We start from the raw sequence: 27872 nt of genomic DNA on the forward strand, positions 1-27872 counted from the left end.
CAGTCATTCATGATCAGTTTATACCTACAAGCTATACACATGAGGTAGAGGAAAATAATTTAGCGGAAAATAGCTTCCCATAAGACAAGAAAAAAGTGGACGAAGACAACCAACTGACAAAACTCTACCCTTAAATGAAAAAAGAATGTATATGAACAGTAACAGCATTGCACAAACCCTGACAAGAATCAGAATAGTGACTGAGCCATTGGAATTCATGACAAAATTGTATTGTCCATTTGGTCAATGCTAGCAGTCCCCGATTTGCTCTTAATAGATGTATGTCTATAAATGATCGACTAACTTTTTTTTTAAATTGTTGAATTTGATTCCACAATCAATATAGTAGAACAATGTTCACTAGTATGCTACAAAGCTACAGTTAACTGGGACGTATTTAGTCTTACTGTGGGTGAGGGTGTGGCTGCTGATGTTTTGTGTACTACATATTGGCACGCTTTGGTCTAAATTCCTTAAAATCCAATAAGGACATGGTAACATAGCATGGCTAGATATGAGAGGGCCTGGATTGTGCTTTACATTGGGTGGGAAATTATATATTTTAGCCATCAGAAGAAATGAATCAACTACCTCAAACCCAAATAGCATATACCCAATACAGGCCAGATGCATGCCAGAGTTAAAAAAATAAAATAAGAATATAAAATCAACTTGAGCTTTACAAAATGTACAATTAACACATGCGCATAAAATGTTTGAAAATAATTTATATTTCATCTATTTCCATTTTCCGTGCAAAGATTTTTTACAGGTTGCATTGGAAAGTACGAATAAAGAACTACCAAGGACAAAAATGGAATAAAAAACAGATCTCACACTGCCTTCTGTCAATAAGAAAACATGACTGATTATTGAGAACATGCAGCATGCCAAAAAATATTAAAACTATATGTTGTATCTACAATGTTTGTCATTAAACGTATTTGAGTCGGAACAGATGTGTACAGGCAGCTGAGGAGAGTTGTGTCTCAAACGTATGTCAGTGTTTTTCTGCTCACTTCTGTTGTGGGCAGAGGCCTTGACTGATGAGAGACTCGCCATAGCCATTATGGTTTCCATGTAGCGTGCAAAGGTCTATGTATACGTTTCCAAGCATTCTTTAATTGGCACGTCTCCCCATCAAAAACTGTTTGGAATTCAGCTCATAAGGTTAAATGAAAGGATAAAATGTGTCCCTTCTCCGACAGAAACATTTGCTATGCTCGTCTGCGCCTCTTGTTTTTGTGTAAAGGGGCATATTGACCCTGATTGCACATGCACATTGTCAAAACATAATTTTTTGATTTTCAGATAATTCAGACTGTATTTAAATGTGCTCTATTTAGGATGTTTACCCGCTGTACATATATAAGATCCAGATGATGATATTTTGGCACTGTGCGTGTGCCTACTGGGGACTATCTTGTAACATATTATCCTGTATTTACAAAGCACTAAAGTTGGCAATTTACGTGAACAACAACACCGTACCTCTACTCAGTTAGTTAGTCTTTCATCTAAACATTCTGGAAACTTCTGTCCAAATGCCTTTAAGCGGTATGCATGTGCCCCACTTCTCTTTGTTTGCCACAGGAACATAACCTTAGCTATTTACAAATGAAAAAACCTTTTGAATGATATTTATATATATATATATTTATATATATATTCATAAATACATGTTCTTAAATACTTAATAGGACAGCTTCAGTGCGTGAATGGTGCCATTTTGCTTTTTGTAGGTCCCTCACTCAGTAGTTCATTCACACTCGACTAAAACAATAAAAAGCATATATAATTCATTCATATACTTTGTCATATGTTCATATACATTTATATTTACACTATGTAACTATCAAGAGAGTCAGGGGATATGAATACAAAAGTCATGCATTGTCAAAATGTATCTGTTTTAGTCTGATTTAAGTGACTTAAAAGTCTGATCCGAAACTTAGATCTTGTCATTTGGTTGAACAGAAACTTTTACAGCGGTCGTTTTCACATCATTTTCACAATTATGGATTTTTAGTATTGCACTGTAAAACTTTGCTGTAATTTTGCAGCAGTTTTGCCAGTAACTTAGATTTGATTACTACTTAATATTTTCCTATGAGAACTGTTTTTAATTTGAGTTAAACTTTACTTTAACCAAAATTAAAACACTTTGACTTTTGATATTCAAAATGAGCAAGAAGAGACTGGTCTCATTACTGGCATTACACTGCAAAAATGACATCCTTCCTGAGCATTTTTGTTTGGTTTTCTATTAAAAACATTTAAAACTTCATATATTACAAAACATTTACATAACAAGGAAAGTAACCTAAGATATTTAGTCTTGTTTAATGAAAGAAAATATAAGAACTAGGTAAGTTTATGTTTAAAATAATATTGTAAATTATATTGAAAGTACGTTACTGGCAAACCTGCTGCAAAACTACAGTTTACTTAGTTTTACAGTGTGCTTACAGTTTGTCTTGCCTCTTCAAAACCGTGAATAGGGTCAATGAAACAGTCACTTCAAACAGAACCTCAAACATACAAGTGTCGAGGTTTGTCCACTTTGGTTCTTCGTCTACTGAACAACAATGTGACAACAGAGACACAGAGTCAAGTTGTAAACGTGACAACCATCCCCTCTTGAACTCGAACAGGTGCTAGAATCGCCCGCCGTCATTTCCCACCGTCCCACCAGAATCAGTTTAGTCCTGACATTAATTTCTGCCTCCTAAAATCAAAAGGTATAAAGGAGAACATTTTTCTTTTTCCAATGCAGACTCACGTGTGGCTCACATTTGCTGCTGTGATTGCGTTCATCTTGATGTTGTACCCTTAATCTATCTGTATAACTCAGAACTTAGAGTGGCGCACTGAATCAGCATCGCATGACCAGCGCTGCTGCAACGCTTACAGCAGTGAATCAGCAGCTTTTAATGAGAATGGACAAATCTGTTGTCAGGTGGAAGCTTTAGTCAAGGAGACAATTACTCCTGCTTGTGAAATCTCTGATTTCTTTACCATCCATTTGCGCATAGTGGTTTCACTTGTTCCCTGAACAGCCATCTGTAGAGTTCATTTAAGGCCTAAATAAATCTTTAAAAGGACTGGCAAAGATTTTCACTGTCTTGAAAAGAAAACTAGAGGACAAGCAAATAATTTTTGTTCCTTTGCGAAGGAATAGTCCTTAAAACATTCCATAAATTATATCCATAGAAAGACACAAATCAAAAGTATTGCTTTCCGAAGGGCCTTGTCGAAGAGAATTACAACGCAAAGTTGACGAGAGCACACAAACAATAAAACATTTGTGTGGTTAGTGGTTATTTAACATACACAGATAAGTGGCGTATATAAAAGAATTATAATGTAATTTCGTCTATGTACATATGCATAAACACACTCTTGTGTGGGTGTTGAATACATGTGCATGTAGAATAAATCTGACACCATCGTTTGAGTCTCCGGATGAATTCTGTTGGAAATAACTCATACTCTTACACATACGGCTTGAAAAGTTTTCAAACTATTATTCAGAGACTGTCAAACCGTTGGACAAACAATTGTCTGCCCACGACTGGATTTCACCCCTGATTGATATCTTGGCAGGCTTAGAGTTACTCAGAGTAAAGTGTTTCGTCTAGTTCCAAGGTGTCTCTCAAAGCTGTGGACTTCCCTCCGGGTACGTATATTATACAGCCTTCACACAACTCCTTGCAACACCTCTCAAAAAAGTGCTTTCATCTTATTTAACTAGCTTGATTCATTTGAGATCTTTCTCCAAACAAACTAGGACTGAATCCCTCAATTCCAGCGTGTCACTTCTCCCATTTTCCTTTTTCCTCGCTGTCGTTCATCTCTCTTGATTGTTCTCTGGATAGAGTTCAGGACAGGTCAGAGATATTCTGCACGGTTGTCATGGTTGTCTTACCCTTTACAGGTGTAAACCTCTTCTCTTTGAGTGCACTGTTTGCATTCGACGTAACAGCACCAGCGTACTTGGCACTGGCACGGTCTCGTCACCACTCTGCTCTGAGTGTTGTGGCCCCTGCCGCAGCAGATGGCCTCGCAGTTCTTATCCTTGTAGCACTTGCGTGCCGACGTGCCCGCCGAATACTTGCTGGGTCTGCAAAAGCTCGGCGAGTCCTCAATGTGAAGGAGATCGGTGGTGCGGGGAATGGTGTCCGGCCGCGGGCCCGGTGGGGGCGGCTGCCCCTGGGATCGGCTCTGGGAGATTTCTGCCTCCCCGGTGGCTTCGTTGTTGGAGCTCATCACTTTGACGGATGTCTCGTAGCGTTGCTTGAGCTGCTTGCCGATCTCGTGGAAGGGCGCCAGCTGCCTCCAGCAGGTCTGCACTGTGCACGAGCCTGACACTCCGTGACATTTGCAGGTGGTCTCCACTCCTGCCTTGATCACCTGGGAGGGGCAAACGTTAAGAGCGGTGAGACACAACGCATCAAAGGCATTATGCTGGAGAATTTTACCAAATGTCAACAATCATGTCTTCAATTATACTGGCAGACACAGCATAGAGCTTAGCTGTGACACATCAAAGACACAGCGAGTGCCGTGTTTACTAAACCCTTATGTTGACTCTCGTATAGTGAAGGTCAGTTAAAAGTTATTTACAAAACAAGTACTTCAAAAGCACATTGAGGCCGTAACTTTGATGCGCCCATTTATTTTGATTGCGTTACCCTCCTCAACCAAAGAGGGAATGACTACATAATAGAGGCTATTGAGGGGTAGGGTATTATCCTCATTCTTAACTAATAGCCATAATTATGGTTTCATCACACGTGCTTGTCAAAAAAAGCCCCGCTTTGAAATATGTCAATTATATGTGTACAATTTTGGAAGGGTTGGAGAAAGATATTCTGATGGCCCTAGCAACTTAAAGTTAATTTTAGTTTTAAGACGTAAAGTAGAGGTTTCCGTCTCTTGATAGATTTAGGGAATTAAAATTCTTCATTTGCTGACCCTCCAAATCTGTATGCATTTCTATGTTCTGATGAACACAGAGAAAGATATTTGGAAGGATGCATGTAACCAAACAGTTCTTGGCCACCATTAAGAAAAATTGCCTTATAAATTTCTTTGTTCTGTTGAACACCAAAGAAGATATTTTTAAGAATATAGGAAAGCAAACAGTTCTGGGGCACTTTTAAAAATAATTTATTATTTTCCTACTATGGTAGGCAAAGGTGGCAAAAAACTGTTTGGTTAAAAGCTTTCTTCATGACACTATAAGCCCCTTTCATGCAGCAATGCTGGTAAATTACTGGTAAAGACATTCTGCAAAATTTATGGCAAATACACAATGTGCTTTTCTCACAAGTCAATTTACTGTCAATTTACTAGTAAGACAGCGTTCACACAACTGTCTCAGAATACCAGTAATATTTACATTATGTCATTTGGCAGACGCTTTTATCCAAAGCGACTTACAGTGCACTTATTACAGGGACAATCCCCCTGGAGCAGCATGGAGTAAAGTGTCTTGCTCAAGGACACACTGGTGGTGGCTGCTGGGATTGAACCAGCAACCTTTGATTTACCAGTTCAGTGGTTTAACCCACTAGACCACCATCTCCAGATAATATGATGTCATCAAGAGACAGTTTCCTTACAAATAGCTGCTATACAACCAGACTTACGTTTGAAGATATGGCGGGGTGTGATTTTATATCCGAACGGACACGTTGTGTTGTTGATGTTTGGATTATACCCTTGCTCTTGACCTAAGGACACTGTACTGTGTCACTCGAGTGCGGTGTAAACAGTATATGGTCACTTTGTATATTTACGGTAATAAAGATCTGTCTAGAAGACAGAGCAGTAGCCTAGACAGAGGGGGAGAACTAATGGCATGCTCACGCTACATGCTTTTTTCTCTCAGACAGATTTATAAGGTCTGCGACAAAACCTCCAGATCGCGACCAAATCGGTGCTCGCTTTGGTTGCCGAAGCTCTTTAAGTATAAGCAGGTTTGCAACATGATCCGGACCTAATTTTCTATTATTAAACGTCAATAAGGATTACATACTTGTTAATCAGCATCTTTTTGACGTCATCACGTTGTACTTGGGTTAACTCTCTGTACTTACAGTATAATTACAACTGTTTACACTGTATATATACAAAAATTATCTTGTCAGACATAAAGTAATTATTACAGACAAAGGTTTATGTTCATGTGTCCAGTCAGTGACAATGACAGGTGCATGTCAACACTATATTGTACTCACTCACAAGTAAACTGCGGTGAGGTCATGAATGTGCTGCTTCTGTCGCCATGGACAGAGAAGACGGCGAGAGAATTCTTATGTTTATCCAAAAAGACGCTAGTCGCTTTCCTGAAGGAAAAACTCTGTAAACACTGCACCATATGTGTGTGTGTGTGGGTGTGTGTGTGTGTGTGCACGCTACGTGGGGCTCTGAGTGACAGATGCATCTCCCGCTCCGTGCACGTTTTCCAAAAATCACCAGGCATTTGTAAGGAAGCTAAAGAATGGGAAACACGTCCTTCACTATCGTGTTCAGGAGAGTGGTATTAGCTTACGATCACAATCTAATGAAAGGAAATGACAAAAACGAGAAATTACAAATTGCCCTTACTGTAATCGCTCAAAATTACAGATGGCCTTCAGCTTTTTACATCACTGGTAAAAAATATCTGCAATGAGGTAGAATTTTTGGTTAACGCAACCTCTCCTTATGATACATTGGCTAGGACACTATGATAAGATAAAGAATTACAGGTTTTAAATGCATTCTGGGTCATACAAATTACAGCTGTTATAGAGCATTATCATCTATAATCTTGGACCTTCTCAGGATTTCTGTAAGAAAGTGAACTTTATGATAAGCATACAGAAGGAGCTGTCTGGACAGTTTCTGTTGTATAAGTGGTGGATTTGTTCTCCTGAAACTGCAAATCCACCTCAATGGAAGCAGAGGAAAATGCGAAACGTCAGCTTTAAAGCACAAGGGATGCAGAGGCTAGCACATTCCAAGTTTGTTCTCCATATGGGATTTGACCCCAAAGCCTGTACACCTCCTTACATGTGCAGATGGACAAAAATGTATAACACAGTGCTGTAAATCTCTTATCACAGGCGAAATGGCCTGAGGACGACTACTTCAGATGGACGGAGCACAGCAGACAAGTCTGTCCTGGGGTGTGCTGTAAATTATATGCACACTAAAACTAAAATGAACAATATGAGACAGATCCGTTGGTGCCAAACCTGTAGTTTACTTTGGCTCTGTTTTGAGTCTTTTTCTCTTCTTTCTTTTTGTTTTTACTCTTACATGGGCCTCAATGTTAACTCGCCTCTTTCCTTTTGCAAAAACAATGAACGGCTTGCGTTTGGGACAAACCTGCTGCTCTTTAGGCTGAAAGGGAAACCAAAGCTTGATTAATGGGCACTCATCATAAATTACTGAATTAAATAGCCAATTTAAGTGATTTAAACTCAGTCTTTTACAGACTATTTAAGTGACCTAAAAGAATTTATGGAGCTGGTTGTTTAACCACCACTGCAAAACAGAGGAGGGAAAGAAAGATAAAAAGAGAGAAGGAAAGAAAGAAAGAAAGAAGGAAGGAAGGAAGGAAGGAAGGAAGGAAGGAAGGAAGGAAGGAAGGAAAAAAGAGAGAAAGATACGTTGCCCTTGAAATTCAGTACATTCTGGCTGAAAAGACTCCCCAAATCATTATGTTAGCAGCCTACCTTCATTCCTACATTGCTGTTGTGCGTGTCTATCCGGGCGCGGAGATCCTTGTTGGACCTCTTACCCAGGAAGTCTTTGACAAATTTGTTGCTGTACTTGAGGTTGTCTCCACAGCCACCCCACTGCCAGGCTTTGCGGTTCTCCAGATCTGGAGCCTCATCACAGGTGCAGCGCTCCATGCGACCAGCGCTGCAGGCTTTAGCCATGGCATGGGTAAGGCCAGCTGAGGAGATGGCGAAGAGGAACGCAGTCTCCTTAAAGCCTGTGATAAACATGGACATTACCATGAAACCAACATTCCTGACTTGAAATCCAGTGATTTTTTTGTGTGATTTTAAGGATTGAATTTCGCCTACAGGAACTCCAGTAATAGCACCGAACCCTCCTTGTAATTGCCTCTAGGGTGCAAAATTTTGAGAGGTTTTGAACTCCCTCAGATGAAGGAACACCAAGTCACGAGTTTAAATTTAGTCCAGAGACTGTAAATAGTTTTTTTTTTATTTAGTATTCATTACTCATAAAACTTCGGTCAGAAAATGAAAGTTTCTCAATTTAAAGTCAGATGGCAGATTTTCTCCTGTAATCAAAACAAACATTTGTGCTAGATTTAAGAGGTGACAAGTGCAAGAGTAAGAAACAGTGCAGAATGATCCATGATACATTGACAAACAGTACTGCTGTTACATTAATTTATCACAAATATACAGAATATAAAAAAATACAATTCCTATTTTTTCATGAAATATTGCAGTGTTAATTGTAAATAGCTAATCAATGTAAGTCATTTCTTTTTAAAATTCATGTGCTCTCATAATGTTCAGTTAAAATCTGAAAACGCACCTCAGCACTCTAGTGGTTATTTCACTTCAGATGATGTCAGTTAGACGGCTTGGGCGGAGCCCAAAACTCGTCAGTCTACTGTCAGTCTGCTGCCAGTTCCTTTTCAAAATGCTACAGCTGTTCTTTCATCCAATCAATTTGCATTGAACAAAAAAACATGCCACGGACAATATTTTTTCATTTGAAATTCTGTTTCACTATTCTGTGATTTGCCGTCAGAATGCGGAAGTAAATACGATCGCAACTTGGGGTTCACAGGGACTTTAAAAGAGTTTTAAGACGTTTGCCCAACTAAAAACCAGACAAAACTACCGTCATAACACAATAATGAATGTGCTTATTTCAATATACCTTTGGGACAGGTTTTTTTTCCATTAAAGGTGATGTATGTCATTTCTGTGCTACCAGTGTCACAAGGCACTAGTTAAAACTATTGCTATTGGCTGGTGCCAATGTTCAAAATGATCTGGCCATGATGCTCAAACATTGCTCAATCAATGCTGGAACATCATTAAACATTTTGATAGCACCAATAAGCAGAGCCCCAAGCTGAGACTATTTTACAATAGAAAATTTACTCACATCACCTTTACATTATATAAGGGTATCATGCCCGCTACTTACCCCTCTTTAAAATGTGACTCCTATAACGGCCCTCTAAAGTACAGTTCCACCTCTCAAAGCGAAACTGGTATTGGCACTCTAATGCACTCATACTGATTGCTTCAATCAGAGTCTCGGCTACACCGGGGTCCCGTCTGCACATTCTGCGTTGCTTTTTCTCTAGCTTGAGTCGGTCACAGAGCTTGTAGTGTGCTTTGCCCGTCCTCTCGTCTGGTTGTGAGTTCAGGGGCAGAATGGACAGGGGTTCATCACCTGTCAGCCTACAAGAAAGAACAAACACACAAATGCAAGTATTGTTACTGGGGATATTTTAAAATGACAATTCGTTGCAGGTAGAAGCATAGCCACCCAAGCACCCTGGCACCTTTCCAGACAGCTATATACAAAACTGATTGTGTGGGATTTCATATCACAACTAACTCTTCAAAAATGATTTGGTTCTAATACTGATAACAGTATAAGGAATGGATAAGGCTTTTTGTGCACTTGTGAGGCCCTGTATATTCAATGTACAGTAGGTGTGTGTAAATATTATGTGATACCTTCAAAGTCCCGACAAACAAGAGCTGCTTTAGATTTCCTGCTTTGAAACCACATAATTGAATAAATGAAAGCGCACCGCTCTCACCTCAAATGACATTACACGGGACGAACGCAGAAAGGAAAAATGAATGGCGGTGCTTCAGGCACAAATGCTTTCTTCAAACTATTAAATTGCTTAAATGAATGCTTATGTGGTTAATGTTTCTCAAATGCTTCCTGGAACAGAGAGGTCTAGTGCAAAAGTTAATGTTCGTATGACCCCTTCGCAAGAATCTACAGCCCAACGTTTCACATACTTTTGCTGGGATTTGCAGGCAGCACATGACAGACCAACACCTCTTTTGTCAGTTTATTTTAGAGCCTGCAAACACAAAACACACTGCCTGGGTCTGCCACATAGCTGGCGTACATCTAACCAGCATTCTGTGGTTTTTGATGAGGAGGGACGAGTGTTACTTTCATAGCACGTATAGAGGACGGGACTGTCAGCTAATGACCATATTGGTCACACCAATTGACAGGATTGGCAGGGTAGTAGCTCATTATGGGTAATTTTTGGGTTCCTTTTACACGTCCAATGAGAGGCAAAGGAATAAATGGATTTACAAAACTCATGAACACACAGTTCCAACACCGCGTATGTTATTACGGCGAAGTTTGTGCCTTTAAATCTGCCACTTTTGTCTTCGAATATAGGTGCTGGATATTATTAACTACAACCTCGGGGTTTCCCAGACAACATATATCAACAGAGCAGCAGATGTTGACATTAATGACAGCTCTAGAGGTTTCCAGAAGCGTTCGGCACTGATCACTGTAATATAATTTTGCCATACCGAGAGTATTTGGCACTGGATGTTGAATCTTGTCACGGTGCTACATTTCCAAACGTTCATGCAGTATATCTAGAGGTTGAAAAGAGCCACCTCATAAGGAAATCATGACACATGAAAACCTGATGTTTATTCAGTTGCTCGAATGTGACTTCATGCAAAAACATAAAGGGGTCCACTTGTGCTTTTACTCAGTTCTCGCTGTGAGATCTGCTTGACAAAATAGGGGATTTCTGGAATAGGAGAAGGTTCGGGTTTTATTCCGGCTAATGAATTCTTTGAGTGAATCAGTTCTTTAGAATGACCCCAAGGTTCCCAACAAGTCAGAAGGAACGGTCATTGTAGCATACTAACACAACACACTTATGTGGTCGCATTCCACCTGACAAGTCACCCAATATAACTTAAACATTTTAATTACTAAAGTTAATTGGTTCTTCAGAGGCACATGCCAAAACGCCGTCTTTATTCGTCATCTCCTGAAAATCCAACGGGTTCTGGTTGTTCGAATAATTTGCTGTCAAGAAGTGCATAAGTGCATAATCCAATTAGGACATTAGACACGCTTGTGGCTACACTGTTTGATCATGTAATATCTTGGCACGCAGAGAGACCTCCCTCAAAATGTACCACACTCTGGGGTTCTCTGGAAATGGCAAAAAGGAATGCACAATTCCTCAGAAATGTGTATCTTTCCATTCTACCTACCTCTGCATTTTACTTCCAATTTCTTTAGTTAAGTTATAGATACAAGCAGGGGGGATTCTAAGATTTCAGTCTTGAAGTTGGGAGGGTGCTCAGACCACAAATATGACCTAATGTAGGAATATTTCTAACCTTAACAACTGAAAATCACATTTATTTGTCAGTATATAAATTAGTAGGTATATAATTGTCCTATTCAAAAGTCCTATTCAAGTCATATTATCATAATACAGTCATGAAAGTACAGCTCTTATAATAATAATGTCGAAAATCCATAATCTCTATTGGTTATGACTGATAAAAAATAAATCCAAATATAAAGGTATTAAAAAGTATCCTTCTATAGCGATGCTGTACTTCTGACACATTGTATCTCCATATTTCATGATTTTTATTTTTGACCATAAATCATTATTATTAGTCTCCCTTTGTGTTTGTCATTGGGTTTTGCATATATCTAACCAATTAAAAGCATTTAAAAGTGTTTGTCAAATTTGACAACAAAGTATTTCCTGAAAATCAGCAAATTTGGACATGCGAGGATTCCTCAATATTTTCCCCTAATGGTGTCCAAGAACTGTTTGATTACAAGCATTCATCCAAATATCATTCTCTGTCTTTAACCAAACAAAGAAAATTATACTGGGATGGAATAACTAGAGAGAGAGTAATTAATGCCTTTAAAGAGTTCTCACGGCTAAGCAGCAGATTTTTAGGTGGGATGAAATAAAAACAGAGGGGAACCAGGTCTTAATAGGGTCTATCAGCACCTATGGATACAACGCTGAGTGAGAATGAAACCTGAGTGAAGCCAATGAGTGTTCAGACACTTTCTTGACAAAATAAAACGGATGATGCAAATGGGCAAAAATACAGTCGGCTAGTTTCATTCCATGTTCTAAAGGGGAATTCTGAAGACATAACACAGATTTAAACAGGTGGCTGCGAATGTCTACGAGACATTTCCCAGGGGAGCCCCCACAAGGCATGAGTTCATGCGACTACTCAGCATGTTTAAAAGAACACAAGCGAAATCTTTGTGAGCCGAAGCTAAGTGTAAAGAATCTGTTTGCTGCGGTAATTTGACATCTATTGACAAACTGTGAAACCGAAACTAGGCAAGCAAAGACTTGTATGAACGTCTTTACAACGCCCATGTCTAGAGATTATTTTATTTTGAGAGTTTAATCCTTTGCAACACAGCCGCGTTTAACAACACAAATTCAGTTAATAAGGAATTTTCCTTAAACAACCGTAGAATAATACATGATTTAAACTTCATGCAACCAAGTCACAATCTGGAATCGACATAAACAAAAGTCAACACAACAACAGTGACACAAAGTGAGGAAGAAACTTTTATATGTATATTCTGAACACTTTATACCTCCTAGAAGAAAGAAATGAAATGCATTCACACAGTTGTACACACCTGCACATAAAATGCAAACAACAATCAAGCAAATTGCAATCACTGTATTCAAGTTGTCAAAATCCAAATCACCGCATTCAAGTTGTCAAAATCACAATCACCGCATTCAAAGTGAGTCAAAATGGCATTCATGCAACCCAAGCACAAATTTTACCCTCAACATTACCACTAGGAGCAAATTTCACTGTAAACTGTCTTACTCTACTATGTTCAGTTACCTAACAAAGAATTAAGTATGTTTCTGGTCCAACACAAAAAAATCTTTGCCAAGTTCAAAATTACTTGTTTCTCACTTCCAATTCCTTAGCAAAAAATAAACAGCATTCACCCCTCGATCCATTAAATTCTCTAGACTCATTATCAGTCTACAACATCCAGACCAGAGACATGTTGAGCTGTAAAAACTTGAGTTACCGAAGACAAACACAGGCCTCACAGAAACAAAAGAAATTTCATGCCATGCCTCTGAGAAGACTTTGAGACGCGCTTCTATCTGCTACACAAAAGCTACTATGGAATTGGAGAGCTGCCAGAGACATTGAGCTCCACTAATCCCTGGGCTACTGGTGATGGCTTACAGCCCAGTTTTTTAGCCTTTTACCCAGAGTGCTGGAGGGCAAGCCTGAATGTGTGAGAATGGAGAGCAGTCAGAAATTCTGGCTTTTGAAAGGTGAAGTCACCACAGCTATGTGTGAGCTTTTATGTGAGCTCTTTTTCCAAAACTGTATAGATTTGACAGACGACCTTACCGCAATAAGTCTTTCGGTCACGTTTTTTATATCTGGAAACACCTTTTTTTCACTATAAGAAAAGAAATTACAGCTATCTTGTTAGTATTATAAACATCACTACATTGACCCGGCCCAGGTTTATTACATTAGATTACATGTAGATTACACTTGCAAAGCCATTTTACTTCTTCATATGATGTATTTCCAGAATAATAAATGATGGGAAATGTAGAATGGGATGTTTTATTCGTCAGAAATTAACTGGATAGGAAAAAATAGGTATTTTCTTCTGAAATGTCAACTGATGGATTGGGCATAGTAAAGGCCCTTTCACACCAAACATGAGAACTAGAAAGATAGACCATAATAATAAGAGTATACGTGTACAAACCAACAGATTATAACATTATCCTATAACATTATGCCATTATCTGTTTTCAATTGGATAGATATTTGTAAATTAATTTACATATAATACAAGCACTATGCAATTACATTGATGTTTATATGCAACACATGTAAGTGTTTTGCTATTTTTACCATTATTTAAATAAGGTGTTTCTCATAATAGGCACTGCTGGCAGACATCAGCATTCATGCTATTATGAATAATTGCGGACATGTCAACATGGCAGTGAGTGATGCCGTTCGTCAAATCCCTAAAGTCCTTCATTGCTGTCGAAGCTGATTCCACTCAACATTACTTGTGCCCAGGGGGTGCATTAGGGTCTTGTCATCAGAATAGGTGAAGTATATCTTCCAGCTGAGGCACTGAAAGCTGAGCTGGCAGTACATTTTTAGCATGACAACAATAGGAAAGCTCTCATGTTCTTCCAAATCAGCAGTGCTACCGCTTTCGGTGATATACCTTTGCTCACAGTTGAGTTCCACAACATTGATTGATTAGTGTTGGAACTGAACCCTGTAGGAAAGTAAGGTTGGGTCCAGAGAGTCAACCTTGTTCTGCAAAACTTAAGTGGGATTCGACGATACTAAGGTTTGGATTACAGGTTGGAATTGAGATAAATAAACACTATTCATGTTGCATGAGCATCTTGCGAGTCTTTTCACAGGACAAGTTACCATCTAAACACCACCAGAAAGTAGTTCCCTAAGTGCAGGACTGAGCAAACTTGCCCTAAACTGTTGACATGTTAGAAAACCATCAACTGTCAATTACAATGTTAACTTCCCTGGTGGAGTTGGGCTCGTTAACCAATACATGACTTTTCTGATATAACCGAACAAAATATGTGACCCTCAACCACAAAACCAAACATAGGTAGCACAGGTATATTTGTAGCAATCGCCAACAATACATGTTATGGGTCAAAATTATAGATTTTTCTTCTATGCCCAAATCATTAGGATATTAAGTAAAGATCATGTTCCATGAAGATATTTGATACATTTACTACCACAAATATATCAAAACTTTAGTCTTGTCGCTTTGTGAGTGGATGCAGAAAAATTGCGAACAAAAATGGCCGGAAGCAGAGCTACGAACTTTGCTCACTGCTGCCAGCTCTTAAGGAATTACCCACTCAAGTTTGGTCTTTATGTAAAGCTTAGAATTTCAGCTTTCAGGTTCATCTACCCTCCACAATTCATTACTGCGGTAAGCCAACAGAGAGCGTTAAAACAAATGTGATGGCCTGCTGTGATATATACGCCTCTGGATAACTTTGAAAGGGATTTTCTCAATATTTTTGCACCCTCAGATTCCAGATTTTCAAAAAGTTGTATCTCGGCCAAATATTGACCTATCCACTACAAAACATAGATCAATGAAAAGCTTACTTATTTAGCTTTCAGATGATGTACAAATCTAAATTAAAAAAAATGGACCCCTAATCACTGGTTTTGTTGTCCAGGGTCACAAATGTCAAAGACAGAGTATTAGGATATCAGTATATCCAGTGTAAACACAAATATTGAATCAGAGATTTGACCATACGATGCCCTCTAGACTTAAATTGCCAATTAATCTGTTATATGCAATTCTAGTTTTCCTAGACTCTCTTCCTTAAAGCCTACAGTTTAACCCATTTACAGAATCAAAAACTATTTTAATGGTCAGATTTTTAGGTGAAGACAAGGACAAGCCTTGCTCTTTTTGAGTAGTCACAAATCTCATTTCTGACCTGAAGACCCAAGCACATCCCACACATCACACCTTAGAAGATCTCAACAACATCTCAAACTGTGCTCGGGTTTGCCAATATGACAAAGTCTACAGTCTTTGATGAATGGGAAACAGTCAAGCAGTGAGTTTCACTTCATGAGCAAAGAACGATAACACTTTTAATATGGATATTTGTTTGTTATTCTACCAGTCTTGCATCATTCACAGTTTTTGTTTCAGGTGTTCACATGCATGAGGAGATATTTACAGAACTGTTTTGTAATCTGTTGGGTTGTGTGATTCCTACCACGTTTTCCATCACGCTTTCTTTGCAAGTATCCTCACAAGAGTCTTTATACAGCGCTCTAACTCTGCGCTCTGGGGCTTGTTTGCCCCCTTTTTATTACTGTCAGCACTTCATATTACCCGTGACATTACCATCATATGCATTTTCCGTGGTGAGGGCTGAACTAAAATGGTCCATTACACACTCTGGAGGTTCCCGCCAGGTTCCTTATAGTTGTTGTTTATTCAAAAGTCTGTTGTCTGTCCCTGCAGCTTATATGGGGAGCATAGTTTTGGCCTCGTGGTAAAGTGCTTATGACTTTTAAAATGTCATTAGAGTATTATGAAGTTATGGATGAGCAACCAGACTAGACTGAATATGAAAGTCACAAAACACACATGATGGGAAGTATTGCATCCGAGGTCTGAAATTGTTTGGCTCATGAACAATATGAAGTCAGAAGAGGAGAGATCACTTGGAAAAATAATGATCCTGTAGAAGAGGAAAGGTCAGAGGATAACATTTAAACCTGATGTTGCACTCAGTTTGGGAGAGAGATTATAGAAAGCAGATGTGAAGAGATACAGGGTCACGAATCACACTCCAGTACTCCCACTTTTACACAACATCATCTACAGCACATGACATTTAAAGTTAGAGGTTGCACGCTATACATTTACAATGATTTTGCAGGCAATATAGATGACAGCAACATCGTGATGAATTTATTGTCTTTCCCTGGCCATTAAGTTGATTATTTATTGTGATAAGTGAATTAAAGGTCCAGTGGATGGAATTTAGCGGCATCTAGCATTGAGGTTGTAAATTGCAAACAACGACTCACTCCACTCACTTCCCCTCTGTAGAGCAGTTTGTTCATTTAGGGCTGGTGTAGAAACAACATGATGAATTCCATGTAAGGGGACCAGGAGTGTGGGTAGATAGAAAAAGCTCATTCTAAAATCATAACGCTTCATTATGTAAGGTCTTTATACACCTCTGAACACAGTTACGTATGTTATATTGCATTTCTATGAATGGATCCTCCAAAAAAATACAAATTGATCCTTTAACAGGCTGATAACAGTTTTCACATCCATTAGGAGAAAAACAGTGCGGAAACATTTCTTGATGTTTTTAGAATATACAGTATATGGCAACATAAATACATTCAGATGAATGAAGATCTAAAATAAAAAGTGATATATACTGAATATCATCAAATGGGGTTTTTCTTTTTAAAATCCCAACTTAAAATATATAAAACAAATTGTTCATTGTTAAATATATATATATTTATATATTTTTTTGTGATGCTTTTGTAAAGCCTCAACAAACATTCCGGTACACAATACTGTACATCACCGCTCCTGTCCCACCACAAACACCATTGATTCTCTGTTGTACACACATACACATCCACGTGTTGAGCTAAAGTATCGAACCCAGTTAACACTTCTGAACCCAGACTGAGCGATGTCGCATCCAATACGTTTGGGCCTGCTGGTTGTGTGGTCTCTCGGCTGGCAGGTCAGGGTCCCCAACAGGGCAATTACTCCAAACGCATGCCAATCATTCCCCCCAGCTGTTGACCCCAAACAAAGCCTTTTCTCAGACAAAAACCCCCAGCTGTCTACCGAAGTAGCCCAAAACAAAGACAGATGTGGGGGAACGTGTGAGTTACTTGCGCAGGCCAAAAAAAAACCATTGAGGAGCCTATTCGTGTTTCTGTCTTGGCTTGGAATGCACCTCTTCAATTCTCTGGACAAAAACATGGCAATCGTAGTCAATTCGCAGCAGATGTATCAGCAACATGGATTCAGCAATAGTTCCAAGATGCTTCACTGACATTTCGCACACCAGAATTAATTTGACCCACGTATGTTAAAGATATTGTTAAAGATAGCAAGCAAATCTTAAACACCAAAGGTCTGGACAATGTCAGCATAGCATACAGGCTGCTCTGACCCTGACCCAAGCGTACCGCTCCTCTAGCTTCTCAGTTTAAAACATTCCCCTAAAGGGGGAGAACTCCTTGGGGAGAACACCTCTATTAGAGCAGAAAAAAATGATTCCGAAAGAACACTTCTTCTTCATGGATCTGGATGAACTTCAGGAGTCCCCTCTAAGTTTCTGCGGGCCCGGCCCAGCTGGAATGCAGGAGCGGTAAACCCAGCTAAGCAGCACTAGCAGGCTGTTTTACATCTTTCCGCCTCCAATGCCGCAGCCAAATAATCCTAAAGGAACCCTTCATAATAATCACTCTAGAGCTAATGTTTACCTGTGGGTCGGGTGCGGTTAGAATGGCAGGTTAGTGATTACCGCTGATAGAGTTAAGACTTGCCGGATGTATTTATTTGTTTACGAGTTTGCAAATTGACGGTGGTTGTGAAGGAGACACTATTAAACGGGTAATTGTGTGAGCGTCATTTATTAGGTCAAGAGAAAGGTGACCACTTTATGTGTTTACATAGCAAAAATGCCAAACATAAATTTTTATTAATTTTTGGGCCATTTAGTACAGCATTTTATATACTTTATGTGCTGCAGTTATTAAAATGTGATACTCAAGGTCCACTTTGGTCACCCAAAAGTTCCCACAAGTATCTCTTAATGCCTACAGTTAAGGCCTATACACAGTTAAACTACAACAATGAAACTGTCAAAGAATATGCCGTAGAATGGATAGTTAATATTCTGTCATCATTTATTCACCCTCATTTCACTTAAAACTTGAAACTCTTTCATCTGTGTAACACAAAAAAACTTTTATGTCCAGACAATGGAAGTCTATGGAGGTCAGTGTTGTTTGGTTACTGTACCAACATTCTGCAAAATAATTTATTTTCATTTCTGCAAAAGAAAGTCAAACAGGTTTGTACTGACAAGAGAGCATTTTTAGGGAAACTATCCGTTTAACCAACATTTTTCCATCACTGCACATTTGGAGGTCTAAAACACATGGAGAACTGATTATGGGTTAAAATAAGTGAACTTTAAATACTTTAAGATCTGTTACACACATTTGAGAAAGCTTTAATACCACCAAATCACTCATGACTTCAATCCATTTAGCTTTCGCAAACATGCCTGACACAAATGTAACAAAAATAGACATTGAATGAAATCCCAGAAATTACTCTTTTCAAATCAGTCATGACATGGCAATGCAGCATTGTTCCATACACTGAATCCTTACAACTGACAGACAGTATCCACCCTGCACACACTTTTGCAAAACCCCTACAGCTTTGCCCAGACCTCTAAAACAATCTGCGACTTCACCAGCAAACTGTCCGTCCGCCTCAAATGAACAAAGCACTCCCAAATAGCGAGATGATGACGGATTGTCTGCCATTGACCAACGCTTACACATCTCGGAAGGGAAGAATCACATGACGGCAACCGTTGAGTGACACACACAGGATGTGAACGAGTCGCTGTGACCTTTAGAGTCATGATGGACTGTGGCTCTGTCTAATGGGACGTGTTCTCTGGATAACATCAGTCAACTGGCTCAGAGAGGTTGAGAAATATCACGTTGAAAATTGACTGGTCTGTTCACGTCGTGTCCTGTCCAGGCAAACCGAAACCTATAACTGAGAAACTGAAGTCACACAGGACAGTTAAAAATCAATCGGCTCCAGATAGACATTCCAGAATGTTAAAAAAACTTTTCACAGTGAAAAGCGCCATCCGTGCCAGATGGTTGATCATTCACTTGGCACTAATATTTTGTTTGGCAAGGTCACATGTGACTCTGCCTAAAATCATTAACAGAGTAGGTGAGCCATATCTCTGCAGTACCCAGTCCACTACAGGTGTTACCACATGTAACATCCAGAGAAATAGTTAATGAACAACACCCATTAGGTCCTAAAAGGAAACAGTATTATTCTCAATTATAAATAAATGTAATTTGTTAATCGCCTACAGATGATATACTGGTCCTTTATTCTATAGCAGAGATGGCTCAACTGAGAAGAGCTGTGTGTAGTATTTAGAGTCAAGGCTTTGTCTAAATCATTAACCGTAAGTATAAGCAAAAGTAAAGGGCTTTTTCGCACATTGACAATAACTCTAACATTAAATATAGCTATAACGTCCACAGCAATGGAAGATAACAATAATGTAAGGCTAATTCTAAGCTCACACACTGTTGTGTTGCATCCACGTCGATGAATGTAGATGACCTGCCATTGCCTTTCGCAAAGAAACAACAAGAAAAACACTCACTTTTGGCTTCATGAAATTCAGCTACATGAAATTGGTTACAATTAGGGAATGGAAAATCAGAAAGAGTTGACGAACATTCGGGTACTGGTTCAGCACCAGAGAATTGTTTGGAAGTTTGTTTTATTGTTTTAGAAAAATAACAATATCATCCCTCTGTATCTTTAATGTTATAGTTGTATTGTGTACTTTGCTATTCTGCTGCATTTCAAATGATTTTTAAAAGCTTTACAGTTATTGTCAATAGTGTGAACACCCCTGAAGCCTGAACACTCATGCTTGACTGATGCTTTCAATAATATTGTTGAAACAAAACTGCACAAGTTATATATGACTAAATGTATTATCATAAGAAACAACTGAGAAATTAGACATCTCATACTGTATGTTACGTTTTGCTATGGGGGGATTTTAAAATACCTCAGAAAAAAATTGCTTAACTATGTAGTGCGAGTATTTCTCATAGACGACATACACGTAACGTTGGTGCGTACAGTACCGTCTGTGTGTGGTTAGCGTTAATAAGAGGTTTAACCTCAGGGCTCGGTGTGGGTCAGCTGCTCAGGGATGGTGACTGTGTGACTGGCACAGCGTGGGTGCACCATGGAAATCCACATGACTCTACATGTCGACCTCACACCATGGCACTGAGAACCCCAGCAGCCAGTGACAGGTACGGGGAGCCGTGCGCTCAACTCTCCTCCAGGCCGCAAGTCAAAGCCCTTGCTAAAAGCATGCAAACAGAGACCTTAATGATGCGTTTGTCCTGACCAGAAGATGGAAGTCCCCTAACAAGTTTTGATTGCAGGGGTCAGTAACATAGCATTTACGGTTTACATGCAAGCTGCATGAAAACATAATGACATAGCATCCATGACACTGATGCTATGTGTACGCTGATACATCGATCGTTTTCATCTCAATTTTGGCAATTCTCAAGAAAATAAATTGAAAGCAATGCACTGTAGCTTTAAGCAATGAATTAACCTCAAAAGACAAGCAGCTACGTCAGACAGTTGTGCTGAAGGAAATATTTTGATTCCTATATATCAAAGGTTCATATGTTCCTTCACAGCACTATAAGGCTATTCGTTGAAATTCAGATTCGCTTTTCCGTCCTTGAAAGGCAAAGAAAGCCAGAAAAGCAGTCACACACTTAACAAAGGACAAAAACTGAATAAATGTATATGAACAAGAAAAAACAGTAACAACACTGCTCCATTTATCACAAAGGCAAGCTTAATTACAAAAAATGTTTTGACCGAATCACAAAATGATACACTGACCAATCATATGCTACGCCTCTAAGAACGGTCAAATATTTGCTTTGCCTCATAGTTTGTTTAAAAAAAGAGCAACTGTTTGGTGGCCATATTATTTTCTCACAATAACCGTTGAGCGCTCACCCAGTTCAGCTTTAAAAACTGCCGATTGAGTAGATTAATGCACTTAATCCACCCTAATCAAAAAAAGCCATTGAGACATTCAATTCTTCAAGCATTAATAAAAACAAGATTTCCAGACAAAAAAGCCCACATCTTTTATATAGAAACTTTTATGTTGAATGACTGATGACAGACACCTCTCAAAGAATGGTGGGATCTGTTTGTGAGCTTGTTGCCTGTGTATTAATGTATGCAGCCCAGATCTAACATCTTTAATTCATTTCTAAAAATGAGGGGAATAAAAAGGGAACCTTGTTTCTAAAACGTTGGCAATTTCTCTTACAGGCTACAATGCATCATATAAATAAAGTCCAGAAATGATAGACAACATGTATGATGATTATGTGTAAATAAATACTGTATTTGCATAAACGTGCAGTGAGAGAAAGTACCTGTTTATCCCAGAGATGCAGATTACAAATGCAATAGGGCGCTATCATATAAACGCGCACTTGCTGTCACTGCTGTCGTGCTGTCAGGTGTAACGGTCTTGTCCTCCGAGTGAGCTTTGCTTTAAACTCCCACATGTTGTGTGCGCTTCGTTGTACGTTTACACTGGGGTGTTTTTAAGCAAAGAGGGGCGAACATTATCACTTTATTTTTTTTAAAGTCCAGCGCTGCGTAAAGCTCTCGAGCTGGTTTGTGGGGACTGACCTCTGTGTTTGAGGTCGTGAGCGGCATTGTTTACACGCAGCTCGCTGCAGTGCGATCCTCAGTAAACCCATGGAGACAAAAGGAAGGGACGAACTGATTTGGGACGCTCTCTGTTTTTGAAATTGCATACTAAAAAAATACATTAAATAGTATCAAGTATTATAACAAATATTAATTTGATGTGATAATGCCTTTGTCATTATTCACTTCTTCCTTTAGACAAAATGTTAAATGTTCTCTCAAGTCGCTTTGAAAAAAGCCACAGCTAACTGAATAAATGTAGCCTAACATAAATGTATTCTAGCTAATACGGAATAAATGTTTGCGTTATGAGCTAGAAGCATGAGAGAATGATTTAATCTGCCAAATTCCCCAAAATGTAAAAAATCAATAAAAGTAGCTTACAATGCAGCTGAAAATTAAATAAACTTAATTAAATGTAAAATGCATTGAAACGAATGCACTCTGTTAAAGTACTGCTTGGTTTGCTATTTCTGTAATAAGGGCTACTGTTTGAGATTTGTTATGCTTCAACGCACATGAACAGCTCCCAGTCCATGTAATAAATGCAGATGCATGGTTCATAGCTCAGGGTTTTTACAGTCGTCTTATGCTTTTTCTGTCATCTAATCTTGACTGTAGCAACTGATTATTTAGGACCACAGTCTACCCGAAGCCCTTTGTAGAGGAAAACGGCCTGTGGTGGGAAACGGAAAGCACAGAACATGGTAATGCCACTAATTAAGATCATCTCATCAATCCTTAACCACCAAAACCCATCCAGATTCCATATTGGCTTTCTGGTTTCGCCTGGTTCCATCTGCATTGCCCATCAGGGCTTTCCCAACAACGACCTGCATATCTATGAAACGCACAGCTGATTGGGCCGCCTTGTCTTAAAAAATCCAGGCAGACCTCCAAACTGTGGTTAAAGCCATGCTACCAGAATATTGAGCCCTCTGGATGCAAGTGTGCCAAACACATTTAAAGACATTCCCCAGAGCAATAATACCATATAATCAGGATGGGGTTGGGATGAGTCCTGCGGGAGAAATCATTCTCGCAGCTTGTCGAGAAAGCCATTGAGGAAAAACAATCGGGTTCAAATTAAGAGCTGTAGATTTCATTTTTCTTTAAGCGGTAACTTCAAATCTCATGAAAGCCATAGACATGTACATAATCTTAAAGCTTCACATAAAAAGAAAATAATTTACTCACCATCACGTCATTCAAAACCCGACTTTCTTCTGCGGAACATAAAAGCAGATCATTTAATGAATATCCAGTTGGGAATTTCAATACAATGGCAGTAAAACACAACAGTATGGGATGCTCTTTTACCAAAACTAATCACACTTAGAAAATGATTTGCATTACATAGCACACACTTGGTGGATGTAGTCATAAGGTGCTGCCATTGTATTGAATTCACCCAGCTGGATATCTATGTATAGAAGAAAGTCAAAGGCTTAGATGGACATTACAGCGAGTACATGATGAACTGCTGAACTAATCCTTTACGTGTGTTAACAGAAGAAAGGCTAAGCTATACTAAGCTGTCAAATTGTCACCCTTTAAAACCCAAATGTTGGGTTAATTGTTATCCATTTACAAATGACTATAGTGTCCTTTAAGTGAAATGTTAACTTGCATTTATAGTTTAATGTCCAGAATGATGTGCCTGCGTGGACGCACTAACCCGTTGACGAAAGAGGTGGAATGCTGAAATGGATGGAAATCTTCAGTAGACACTGCTATTCTCTGACACTGAAAGGCGATCCACCACAGCTCAGACAGCAGCTCTCATCAACATTCCCAAGCATAAGTCTAGTCCAGAGATTAAATCTGAACGTCCCCAACAGCAATCTGCTTCGGTACAGGGGTTTCTCTGCAATCTGTGGCCAAAAACGCTGCCAGATCAAACACAGACCAGAACTACCTTTGAATAAAACTGCTGCTCTTTTACCTTCTCTGTGTATCCTCACCACACTGCTTTCTGATCTGTTTTTGCCACTAAATTCCCACTGTCCTAAGGTTTCATAAAACAGCAAAGGCTGATTGACCAGCAGAGAACTTTAGAAGTAGTGACTACACCCCCCGGTGGAGCTATTGGGCACTGCAGCGATGAAAATGAGGGAAGGTGATCTGTGACTATTGCATTTTATGTAAAAACCCAGGGAAGTGGTCTCATCTTTATAACAGCTCAAACACATTAATGCACATATGTATCTGCAATGTTTTACCCAACAGCTTCTATACTATGGCGGTTATAGGAGGGGTTGACACACCTGTTTCGTTGAACTTTATCTTTACGATATAAGCAGCTTGTGTTAGAGAAACTGCTAAGCCATCATTTACTGGCAACATGTCTGACACTTTAATCTTATAACTGAAAGATGAATTCAACCGTCCCTTGTTAACAGATGTTTGTAAATGTAAATCATGAAGGAAAGAAGCCAACAAGGTGTGAGAAGAAACGGCAAAACAGTTTTTTTTTTCACTTACAAATGAAACATTGCAGAAAGGATTTACAGTTATACTAATAATTACAAGTTATGTGGAAAATCTCTCACAAAATTCATTAATCTCTACTCCATTTACTAATTCAGGTCCACTTTTAGGGCACTAATGCAGAGCAGATCCCGCAGGTTTGACCCCAGGCTGGCCTCCACAGGAGATCTGCATGAACTTGTCAGAGCCAGGCACAAAAGAATCTCATTCCATGGATATTCGGGACTTATTTTCCCCATGCCTTCCCAGCTTGTTCCTTCTTCCCGTTCTCCCTTCAGGCTGTTTGAGGTGAGCCGAACACCTAGTCAAAAAGCGTGCAACCCCCGCATTAATTCACAGGAACATTTCAGTGGTCCACCAACACTTTTCTCCGCCCATCCTGCAGCTCAGTTGTGGGTTCGATTACCATATATTTACTAATAAGAAATGTAAACCTCCAATGCAATTCCGGGAAAAATGTCAATTTAAACCAAAAGAACATGGGGCACCTGCCACAATGGGCTTGAGGCGACGGGGTGGTAAAAAATGAGTGCTTGCATTCTTGTGGCCAGGATGACAGAGCCTCAGCAAGGCAAGGAATCCCACCCAACCCTCAGAGACGTGAGCCGTGGGCAAATGGAGACTGCATTTAGGTTTCACATATGCTCCAGCACACTGGGGAAATTGAGTATGCAACATTGACCCTCTATTTTAAGTAAATCAGTACCCAGAGGATGCGGCATGAGCCTCATGGAAGGTATTTATTTGCACATGCAAGTTTGACAACATGTCAGAGGGCAACGGTTTCATATTGTCTCTGGTTGGTATGATTTGTGATTGTGTCTGACCAGGTATGAACCGTGACTCATATTTTCCATGTCCACATCGAAACACGCAACCCGTACCAGAACAAGCACTTCACCTTCACAATTAAAGACCCCCTCATTGACTAAAGATCAACGAACATTTTCGAGCTATCTGGAAAATGACAACTCAGATTAGCATGACAAAATGAACACTCATTGTGAGAGATAAGAAATACCACTCATAATGCCAAAATGAAATATATCACTAATGAGTTTCCTATAGTTTGTTTTCATGACCCGATAACATGGAAGTACAAGCAATTTCCGTCGGAAAAGACAAAGTGCTGAAACTGGCAAACGTTGCATACTTGAAACAATGGCTAGTTGCTGTAAAGTAAGAATGACAAATTGAATGTTAAAACTATCAAGACATTAATTACACGCAGCCTCTGGACACAGTAAATTTACTCATGATCACACATTGCAGTTGATCTTTTTCCACTCAACGTGCCAGAAACAAAAGGAAATATATTCTTAAGAGGCTATTGCATGTGATAGCGATCTTTGATATCAAATATCGGCGACTATAAATCTTCATAAAAAGTGTTCTCCCACCCATGACAATGCAGGCCAGCATTTCTGAAATTTATTGACTTCCTAAGAGGGGTAAAAGAAAAAGTGTAAGCCCTAATCTACAAGCACTGAGGCTCAACAAACCGGTTTACTGCTTCATAATGTTCAGCGGGGCCTTAGGGAGCCACTCCTACCTTGTCCCTTGATTTGCCTAAACAATATCCTCTCCTTACAGCACCTTTCTAGATATAATCTTCCATCAAAGCTTATCACCAGCCACAAGAAATAATGTTTCAGTGTCATGAAGTATGTTTTGTACCTTAAATCAATGAATGGCATATCTGATGTCTACCTGTGCACTCATTGTGTCCAAGAATTTGGTGAATTTAAATAGACATTTCTGATGTATTTACTGCCATTAATAAGTTTCACAGCATTGCAAGCCTACAAAGCTCAGTCTGCTTGTTGAAACAAGTGACAATTTTTTCATGATGATTATTATGATAATGTTAAGTTTAACACGTTTCGTTAACATGACGTTCTTCTACAATGAAAGGCGCAAAATATCAACGCGTCACTGAGGAAGAAATCCAAAGGCGTTCCCGCGGTATCACATCTCTAGTGTCCTACAATTACCTCAATTAAAACGATGCTAGGAGAGTGTTTATAGGGGGAGTCAGGGAAACTGTAAATTCAACACACATTCTTGAAGTCGCGCTTATTAACCTAGTCAGAGAGCGCGAGCGAAGCCAAAACGAGTGTTTATTCTGGATGAAGAAATATTATCTGCGATCTGAACCACCAGGTTAGGGATCTTCGCGGCTTTATTGTTACCAGCTGTTGAGAGCGGCTCGTGTTTATTCCCAATCCTCTACAAGCATATATAAAAAGACCGGCGTGTGTCATTCAAAACTCACGATACTCGCGATGAGAAATTGTAACATTTCTTATTTATAAGAATCTACAAATGTCGCACATCAACCCGTCTTTTGAACGACCTAATGTTCACCTGTGCGCATTAAATGCGTTACATTTAAAAGTTTTGCATTTGTAGTTAAGAAAAGGTAAAGAAAAAGCAGGTGGCATCTTTGTCTAAGTTTAAAAAACCAAACATCCTTAATATAAGTGCGACCATTGCTCACATTATCTCTGGATCGCAACTCCACAGGTTGTTACAGAGGCGTACAGGTTATGTGAGGTATCGCGAACTTATAATATTATGATTGCGCTGACTTTGTCATTTATGACATAAACACGTTTATACATTTCAGCTCACTCTTTGTCCGACAAGAGCTTTAAGAAAAAAACTTTAAATCATAAAAGTCCCATAAAAAGAATAGCTCTCCTACATACCCAAAGTAAGCAGTGCTTGGTCCAGGCAAGCAGATTAGATGCACTATTATAGTGAATGATAACCATCCCAGGAGTAGGTGTCCATCCAGCATTTTGTAGCGGCTCTGGGGCAGCTCATTTCGTTCGTCCTGAGTTGGTTTGTAAAATCCCCACTAGTGAAAACGGCACTTCTTATACATCCAGAGGATTTCTGTGCCCCTCCCATTACTTAGAGCAGGAGAGTGAGTGTGTGTGTGTGTGTGAGAGAGAGAGAGAGAGAGAGACTGCCAACTGGAGCAGCTGGATCTTTAAAGCTTGACTGCTTAATTATTTACGTTTGCTAAAAAAGGCAGGCAAAGAATTATTATGTCATATATGAATACAGCAATATATAACTTAAAGATTCCCAAGAGGCTGAATACATTACACTCATTAACATCACACTGTGCCTTTTTATGCAGACTACCAGTGAATAGTTTGAATGTCAGG

At 39.3% G+C, this 27872-nt stretch overlaps 1 protein-coding gene across 1 annotated transcript; it reads right to left on the minus strand.

Moving 5' to 3' along the window:
- wnt9a (wingless-type MMTV integration site family, member 9A) lies at nt 1-27609 on the minus strand. Its single transcript, XM_056743043.1, is given in 5 exon segments — nt 1-4413; nt 7731-7993; nt 9196-9455; nt 27405-27583; nt 27586-27609. Coding segments are annotated over 5 exon segments (1215 nt in total). The 3' UTR covers nt 1-3924.
- Nucleotides 27610-27872: the final 263 nt, after the last annotated feature.

The sequence above is a fragment of the Triplophysa dalaica genome, chromosome 3 (genome assembly GCF_015846415.1).
Source record: "Triplophysa dalaica isolate WHDGS20190420 chromosome 3, ASM1584641v1, whole genome shotgun sequence".
In the NCBI taxonomy this organism is placed as follows: Eukaryota; Metazoa; Chordata; class Actinopteri; order Cypriniformes; family Nemacheilidae; genus Triplophysa; species Triplophysa dalaica.